The 9,895-nt window shown below is 35.1% G+C and overlaps 1 protein-coding gene across 1 annotated transcript; it reads left to right on the forward strand.

Annotated features, from left to right (window-relative positions):
- The first annotated feature begins 9,250 nt into the window (after nt 1–9,250).
- On the forward strand, nt 9,251–9,580 carry LOC145665933 (uncharacterized). Its single transcript, XM_081733038.1, has one exon. It carries the CDS (start codon nt 9,251–9,253, stop codon nt 9,578–9,580), a length of 330 nt encoding a protein of 109 aa, XP_081589164.1.
- The last annotated feature ends 315 nt before the right edge of the window (nt 9,581–9,895 follow it).

Here is a 9,895-nt window from a genome sequence, read left to right on the forward strand (position 1 = left end):
CGGACCAGTGGTTCTTGAAGATAAAAGCCAAGCTTACTCATGACTTTTATATTCAGTCCAATTGTCGGGCGACATTTTATATAACAAAATACTTTGGATTGAGTAATAATTACCTGTACCTTGGGCAGAAAGTGCTCATACATGTGCACTATACTTAGTAGAATGTTAATTTCATATTAACAAAAGAAGAATGTTTTTAAGATATGTAAAGTATTATTATGGGATAGTTGTTGCTATGTACATGTTTATGGATACCTAGTCAGCAAGTTTGTGTGCTTGACAGTTTTAAGGAAAAGATATTATAAAGTATATCAACTAATAAACCATTTTTAACACCGTTCACCGACTTTATGATTCTAATAGTAAAGGTGAGAATAATCGTATATAATTATTGAAGCTAATTTTTACATGCAAAGAAATACTACCACTCGAAATTTGTATATCTTACTTAGCCGAACCAGGTTAACGACTATTCTCGATAAGTCGTTGTATCATTTACGATGATTTGGGAAAATCAGAATATGCAATAATACTAATAGTGGTAGAGTATTAGTACGAAATATTGAAGAAATAAGATTTTTTTACACATTCAGGGCCTTATGTAGAGTCGTTCTGACCGGTGATTAGTGTAATATTAAAGAGTTCGACTAACATATGTTTCCTGCAGTAGTCAGGTATTTAGTATGACACTAATGATACGTCAAAACGACTCTGCATAAGGTCCTCAAAGTTTAAGATCTAAAAGTAACGCGTTTCTTTCGAAGCACGGTAACAGTTACTTTATGGGGGCAAGTAACGCGCTACATTTTAATGAAAAGTAAAGTAACTTGTAACGCGTTACATTTTTACAAGTAACTTACGCAACACTGGATCAAATACTGCAATTTGAGGATATATTATTATTTAGAAGTTTAAACTTACGTACTGAGTTGGCAACACTGATTAATAGAATCCAACACTAGTTGCAGTTTTCCATACTTGACTTTCTTGGGTATTAACTTGGGTAAGTTTCGTTTCGATTACTTATCTTTTTTTAAGACATTAAAGTCAATGTTACCCTAAATAGTAATTCCTGTGAAAATTTAGCTTCCGAAGCTCCTAAATCCACAACAAAGCAAAAGCGAATTGTACGACTATGATCACCACCATTCTTAGTGAGTCGGAATACCTATATTGCAAAGATTGAGGTAAATCCAGCTACCATGATTGTTTAATTGTTAGTACTATCTTATCAACAATGTTGAAACCAAATATTTAGTGAATAGTACTGTGAACAAACAAAATAACGGCATCTATTATAGTTTGTTAATGTTACTACTTCCACATAATTGGGAACAATAATAAATCACGTCAGGCTAAAAGAATATAAAAGAAATTAACCATAAATGAAAAAAGTAATACTTACATTAGATACTTCTCCCATATAGCACCACCTATGGGTGCAAATCAGTGTTTTTAGTTACTAGTAATGGCCAGAATTTAAACATGAGGTTCAAACATCTTCAAATGGACTTGGAGGATCCTTTCTCTTCCTAAAGGTGGGCAAAAGACACGTCTGGTGTTTCTATTGTGTGTCTTCAACACGGAACAGGGGATCTTGCTCCAATTTATTTATGTTTGGACCCATGTTTACGATTGTGGACTTTACTAGTAAATAAGAAGCATTGTCACCGTAGAAAACGCTGTTAAGTATGAGAGAGGGTTGCTAGTGAGAATTACGAAAAAGCTACAACTTGGTCACTCTGAAGACTCTAACATGTCATTTTGAAAACTATTTTTCACCATCAAAATCTACACTGAGTCCAAAACCATCAACATCATCTATGAAATCCTCAACAGAAATGTTCTTCAGAATGTTGTAAAATGATCTGGCATTCTTTGGTATTAAAGGCATCATGTCATTTAAATCTTTTTCCTTTTCCTTAGAGATTGGTTTTCCGTTCGGCTAAAGTTGGCCCAACTGTGTATTTTTTAATGATGGCCGCCTTCCTTTCCCACGTTTTTCTATATTCAACTCACAGTACACTTGATCGCTGCCTTTCTGTTTCATGTACAGGGTGGTGGGGTTGTCTTTCTTCAGCAAAATTTCGTGTGTTAACAACCAGTTGGTTTTGTCTACTCTTCTATTCGTAATAGAGTTTTCAAGAGACTTGACTTAGAAGAAGTCGTCTCTGTTCATACGATGCACTGAAAATTTCTTTTTCTTTCTGCAGTTACCCATAACATTCATGTAATTGTCATCCGTGTACAGACGTTGTTGTATTTTCAGCGCGCATTCAACTTTGACAAATTCAGAATCGTGCGGCAGGAAGCTGTGTTCTGACAGCAAGTACTTAATGGTAATGGACTCGAGGAAACAATGGTTCTGAAGGACATTGACCAACATCCACAAGAGTCTGACCATAAAATCAACTGCTTCACAGGATCTTTAATATTTTCAGCAATGTACTTTCACAGTCCACTTCCTGTGATCATCTACCAGCCTCATGTTCTAACCAAATGTTGAATACGGTCTCCCCCTGTGCTGTCAACATGGGTACCCACATTGTAAAGATTGAGCTGACATTTATTGTAAACTACACTGGTCGAAATTTTAAGTAATAGATGCGTTTTCTGAAGATCAAAAGTAAGACTCTCAACTGTTTTGTCAGCTGATACACCATGCAAATCGTTTTTCATTTGCCCACGTAACTCAAATGCAGTTTCCAAATGATCCTCATTTATACAAGTACATTCCGCAGCTATCAATTCATCGCCTTGTAAGCCTGCTTTCCTCGATTGAAAGATGTCACATTTTAGGCACGTATCTTTCTGTGGTTTTTTGAACCGAAGATTAAATTTCTAATAAAATATTTTCTTATAAGTTGCTCAGCTAACAGCATTTTCTTTCACTTGCTCCTTGTACAGCTCATACCTGGAAGGCAAATTCAGGTCTATATTTAAAAATTTTGCATCTGTACGACTGTGGCTGTAATGGGAGCAATACGTTGGAAACGATTAAATATGATCCCTCACAGAAGTTAGCTTGTCTTGAGGCACTTTATTCCAGCCAACACTAGCTTCACCACGGTTGTCTTTGATTTCGTTTCTTTTTAAGGCAATATCCACACGACGTTGGTTAATTTCCAGTGTCTTCAAGAGAGTTTGTTTGCAAATTTCTGTACCCTGAATGTAATACTTCCAAGTATAATTCTTTTAGAAGGATGTTTCGTGTAAGTTCTTTTTCTTTTTTTTTTCTACGACACAAGCATTAAGAAATGCACATCTACCTTCGAATGTTCCTATATTCTAGTACTGAGTAAACACTTTCTTTCGGAGATCTAGTGGCACTGCATTGGTACATTTTCTTGAACAAGTGCAAGTAAAATTTTCATTGAATACTTTTGGAGCAACCTGCTTTCCTCTTCTACTGACATACGATTTGTTTGTATTACAAAAGCGTTTACGGTCCTCATGAGATTGAACTGAGACTTTGCGTTTTCGGTCACAACGAGCCTTCCAACCTTAAATTCGTCAGAATTGGAACGAATAATATTTAGTTCCAAATTCCTACCTTCTGAAGCATTGTTCTGCAACTCAATACATACGCAGTGAAAATTCTTAAGGGCCTCATTCCCAGTGTTTGTTAATGACAGTCGCATGTTCTCGGAAAAATTTATTTCATTTTGTGAATTTATAGGATTCATAGTCATATCTTCCTGTAACTCACGCGATGGTTGGTATTCACTTCCAGATGACATGGATATATCTGAGATAGCAGAGCAACATTCTACCCTTCCTCCTGAATTCTTGTGAGACCTTGAGGGCAGATTACTACAAGATGTTAACTCAAGGCTATTATATGACACTGGATTGGAAAGTACTGATAGGTCCATTTGCCCTTTTTGGATGAGGAAGCATCAGCGACACTCACCTCTGCTGCAATAGACAGTTGAATTAGAGAAGCCACATTGTATAGTAAAACCGGTGCCCCTTCATCTACAGGCGATCTTGGGTCATGAATGTTTGCGAGATATTGTATTCAGGTGCTATTTCCTTGTAAGGTTCACTACGTGTTACCCAACTGTCACTCATGCAAGGTGCCGTGTTATTTAATATACTCAGTCCTGAACTGCACTTAACTTGTAAAGGTTGGGGCATATCAAGCATTTGTGTTGACTGAGTTCATGGCTCATTCACTGCTAGCAAGTTGTTCTGCAGGAACGGTGGTGAAGAAAGAGACCGCAGTTCTGATATAATTGGCTATCCATCTACTGTTCATGGATGGTGATAACGAAAGATACTCCAATTCCGACGTAGTTGGCGGGTCACCCACGGACATCACACATGACCCATGGATGTGATGAAGAGATACGGCAGTTCTGTGGTTGGTGGGTCACTCGCGGACATCAAACTGACATGACTCATGGATGAAGAGGAGGCAGTTCTGCTGATGTGTTCGGGACGCCCACATAAATTGCACCCTCGTATCTAAAAATTACACGAACTGTGGGCTGGAATGTAAAATATGTTACAGGACCAAACAGTATAAAATTCTGAACTAGTTAAGATGAACCTTCTTCACTTTTTTCTGCTTGGTACAAACAAAATAGGGCTCCCAAATTTATTCCTTCGGTTATTTGAATAGTACAATATGGTAAAGAAATACTCAGCTAATGAAAATGGTCCATCTTTTCTTTCTCTTGTTTGCACAAAAATAAATAGGACACACAAATTTATTTCTTCGTTTATTTGGATAGCACAAAAAGGTATAAAATTCTCAGCAAGTTAAAATGGACGTTATTTGCTTTTTTCTGATTGGTACAAAATTAAATAAACCACTCAAATTTATTGTTTCGTTTATTTAAAGAGCACAATCAGGTATAAAATGCTGAGCTAGTTAAAATGGAGCTTCTTCACTTATTCTGGTTCGTATAAAATTATATAGGCCTCCCAAATTTATTCCTTCGTTTATTTGAATATTACCAAATGATAAAAAAATTCTGAGTTAGTTAAGATGGACTTTTACCTTTTTATCTGCTTGGTACAAAATTGAATATATCACTCAAATTTATTCATTTTTCACTTTTTCTTTTTAGTACAAAACTGAATAGGTTACTCGAATTTATTCCTTCATTTATTTGAATAGTACAAAAGTTATAAAATCCTACGTTAGTTGAAAATGGTATTTTTTTCTCTTATTTAAATAATACATTTTTTTCTGATTGGTACGAAGACTTAATAGGTCACTCAAATTATAATCAGTTTATTTAAATAGTACAATATTTTGAGCTAGCTAAATTTGGAAATGTTGCAATACAAATAATTAAAGTTGCCTAATTTTTAAAATGGCTCTCATTTGTTCTTAAGTAGTACAAAAGAGGTATAAATATAAAGCAAACTTTCAAACTAGCTAAATGTGCACCATAAAATTGAGTTTGTTCTGGTTGGTACAAAATGTACAAAATAGAACTTCTCAGGAACTTCCAACTAGAGGATGTTAGGAAACATAATCGCATTTCGGTTCGTAGTCACTTCTTTGTAATAACCATTAGAAAGTTGCTTATTGTGTGGGTTACATAAAATATAGAAGGTCATCACTTTTCAATACCCCCATATGAAATATAAAAATAGCATCCTTATGTATTGTGTTGTTTACGAGAATATATTTTGTAGGACTTAAAAAAGTGGGCATATAGTGTTTTAAATTGGATATATAATTTTTTGGTATGTTACATAGGAGTCGTTTGAAGGGTCATATTCTTTCTCGTTGAGAACTGCATATGGTGTAACGAAACTCGAACTATCACATAACTCAGTATGATGTGCTTACTCCGTAAAAGATACGTAAACTTGATTTAGGAACCATTCAAGAACATTGTGGTTCCTGATCCAAAAACTCCAATACTTTCATTCAATCAAACATTTTCTTGTTTTCCCCATATTTGGAGAACTACGTGTTGTGTAGCCAGAATCAGATTAGCACTTAACTTAGTATGATGTGTTTATTCCATAAAAGATACTAAAACATGATTTAAGGGTCGTTCAAAAATTTGTGGCCCCTGATCCAAAAAATTCGATATATTTCATTCAATCAAGAATTTAAAGGTATGCCTTATATCTGAAGAACTACATGTACTGTAGCCAAACCGAAACTATCACTTAACTCAATATAATGTGCTTATTACGTAAAATATACGAAAACTTGATTTAGGAGTCGTTCACTAATATTCTGGCCCCTGATCTAAAAAATTCAATATATTTCATTTAATCAAAAAATTTCTTGTTACCCCACATCTGTAGAACTACATGTTGTGTAGCCAAACTCAAACTATCACTAAACTCAGCATGATGTGTTTATTCCATAACAAATACGAAATCTCGATTTAGGGGCCGTTCAAAAATGTTGTGGCTACTGATTCAAAATTAATTAGTGGCCAAGATCGCAATCTGTTGATTCATTTTTTGGACCTTTCCTAAAATTCTTTTTGATTATGTGGACGTGAATTAAAATTCCTTAAAGAAAGTAAATTCTTTGTATCACTCTTAGCTATTATCATAAGGATCAGGTAGACAGGCTTATAATATTATCTTAGTCCGTCTGTCTGTTACTTTGCATATTAACTCATAAACGACTACTAATTTTAAATTTTGTTTCTAACAATAGATAGCTAAGGCAACTAGCTGTTTACCTGTAAGGCAATTACCACAATGAGTTAATTAGTGAAGTTAACCTGTTTATAGCTTCACTGGTAAAGGCGGCTATCTATAGAACCTAATCCGTTTATAACTTAACGGGTAACTGTGGATATCTATAGGAGTTAATCTGGTTTTAACTTAACTGATAATGGTGGCTATCTATAAAACTTAAACCGTTTATAACTTAACGGTTAACGGTTTCTATCTATAGGAGTTAATCTGGTTATAACTAAACTGATAACGGTGGCTATCTATAGAACTTAATCCGTTCATAACTTAACGGATGATGGTGGCTACCTATAGTTAATCTGTATATAACTGATAACGGTGGTTATGTATAGTCCATATCGCCTACATATGAGCAATTTTTTATTTACCTTCTTCACAACAGATAGGTAGAGCGATTATCTTGGCCGAAATGGTTAATAGAATCAAATTGTTAACACCTTAACGAGTAACGGTGATTTTAAGGGTGGATATCCATATTCCATTCATATATGTATTTCGCGTGATTCTCTATACATACTTTATCCAAATTTATTTATTTGGTATTTCAGAACAACATAAGGTGACAGTAGAAGGAATGTATCCTTGGATCAGCTACAACAATATAATGAAACTCTAGAATTAATTTGGTGCTTTCGACTGAAGAACGGTCTCAGTTTTAATTAAATATGGGTCTATACTTGGAAATGTCGTAGTTTAAATATGATTGTTGGATCTGAGCATTGAATTTCATTTCTACACTGGACTTGTCCAAGTCTGAAGGATTGGTTTGAAATGCACTTGAAACCCGAGAATTTCGATACTTGGATTAGGCAAATATAGACTTAGAGACCTTAACCGGCAAACTTATCGTAAGTCTGGTAGCTCTACCTTGAAAGCTTGGGTCAGATGTACTTTCGGTCGATGATGTTAGGGGACCCAGGGTCAACACAAAAAGCTCTCAACTTTAACTAAAAAAACTAATTCTTTATTAGGCACCCAAAGATACACTTGCCACTAAGACACACTGTTGCACCAGTATTTATTATTATTATTATTATTATTATTATTATTATTATTATTATTATTATTATTATTATTATTATTATTATTACTAAGTTTAGCAAGCAAAGGTTTCGTATAATATCTTTATGTTCGTTATTCATTTATAAATAAGAGTAGCTGCTCTATAAATTACGAAATTTTTTCAGTGGCATTAATGACGTTGAATCTCTAGGGAGACATAGACACACACACTTGCATGACCAACTTACATAAAAGATTTGTTTCATCATGCATTTTGGAAGAATTTTTTGCCCACACACGTACCAACTTGCTGTCTAACTTACTACAAGAATGACCTTGGAATTACGGAGCAAAGAGTCACGTTATTTCTTCCGCTGTTGTGATTGGCGAACCTAAATATAAAACTATCAACTTGCATGAACGAGCCCATACACGATAAAAATGCATGAAGAACGGCAAAACCATCATGCATGTTTACAGAAGATTTTGAAAACTTTCAACATGCACAAACGATACCATACACGATCAACTTGATTGTGCCTTTGTCATTTTTCATGCATGTTGGAAGGTTTGTTCATGCATGTGTCTGTGTGTATGGACTCCTTAAATTTTAGGATGGGGTAACGGATTATCGGTTAAGAATGCTCAACAAAAAGCTACAATATACTTTAATTTTTTATTGTGTGTCAATGTTTCTTCACATTTTGTTAGAGCGTGAAGGTTATATATTCATAGCAGAAAGTAACATTAGAAATATTGACCAACCAGAGCTCATTTTGACACTGATCTAAGTTGCACGAACTTGTGGTAGAAATATTCAAGACAAGCCCTATTCTCAGATCCAACTTATAATCAACATTGCCTATTAAAAATAAATGCCCACTCTGTGTAAGTTCATAAATACAAGACATACGCCCCTTGACAAAGACTTCCATTGAAATCAACAAAAAAAAGTTGATTTTACTTTCAGATATTGAGGAGCAGGAATGCCTTCAGGATTTTTGTTTCCAAAGATGAGCAAGAGACCAATTCCAATGAGCAAACGACTGATACACAAGCACGGTTGCGATACTCCCATGCGTTTTGATACGCATCATAGAAAACAAGAATTATTTAGGCACATGTCCTTATCAATTACACTAGTGTAGCAAAATTAGTTTGTTTTGACAAGTATTTCTAAGAACTGAAAATCCTTCGAAAATCCAGGAGTCAATTACAATGTTTTTTTTTTCTTTGGTGATATTCGACAATTACATTCAGTAAAAGATTCGACTCCTTATGGTAATTCAAAGGAACTGAATATATAAATGGGCAAGAAATTATTCCGATATTTTGACAAAACGTTCGAACTCAAAATGTGTCATCGACAAAGTGGAAGTACTGAACCACAAAAGAATTTCAGATATCTTAGATAGTCTGTCGCACGGCATAACCATTGTTGAATACTATAATATTTTGGCGATACGTAGCATATCATCTCTCAGTTAGGAGAAAATAACATTTTCGAACGCTGTTCTTTTTTTATCATTGCGAAAGCGTGAAATCATATAATCAGCACAGGATGAGGGAACTCGTTAAACCCGTTGCACTGATTGAAGCTACCAACGTGCCATTCAGCAGTAAGGATGCAATGGAAGAAAATGTCAGGTACTTGTACCAGAAACCGGAGCTGTCTGTCGGCACCCGTGTCATGATACGAACAAATTTATGGGTGGAAGGTGGTCTTGTTAATAGATTGCTAGGTACTGTAACAGCGATCGTTTATAAATGTGGAGAAAGTCCTCTTGCACATCAGCCATTAGTCGTCATGATTTGCTTTGATAACTATAAAGGACCGACTTTGAACGAACGTGAGAAATCAGTATATGTGCTACCTGTTACTAAGAATTAGGAAAATAAAGGATCATTCTCAAGCACCCAGATTCCTCTAGAACCACCTTACACTTTCATAATCCACAAACCATAAGATATAACACTTGAGCTGTAATAGACACTGGTAACAGAATAGCTAGCCTGAGATTAATATATGTTGCGATAAGCAGATGCAAAATATTATCCGGCATCATATTCGACCCAATGTTCACTGAACTCCGATGGAAAAATAAGATATGCCTGCACTTCAAAAGCGTCGAAAATATGAAGATAGTTTAGGATTTTTAATCCCTTATACCCACCCGACTGATAGATATTAGTTCTGGTGCAAACA

Source organism: Thermobia domestica, chromosome 12 (assembly GCF_964235325.1).
Source record: "Thermobia domestica chromosome 12, izTheDome1.hap1.1, whole genome shotgun sequence".
NCBI classification, from domain to species: domain Eukaryota; kingdom Metazoa; phylum Arthropoda; class Insecta; order Zygentoma; family Lepismatidae; genus Thermobia; species Thermobia domestica.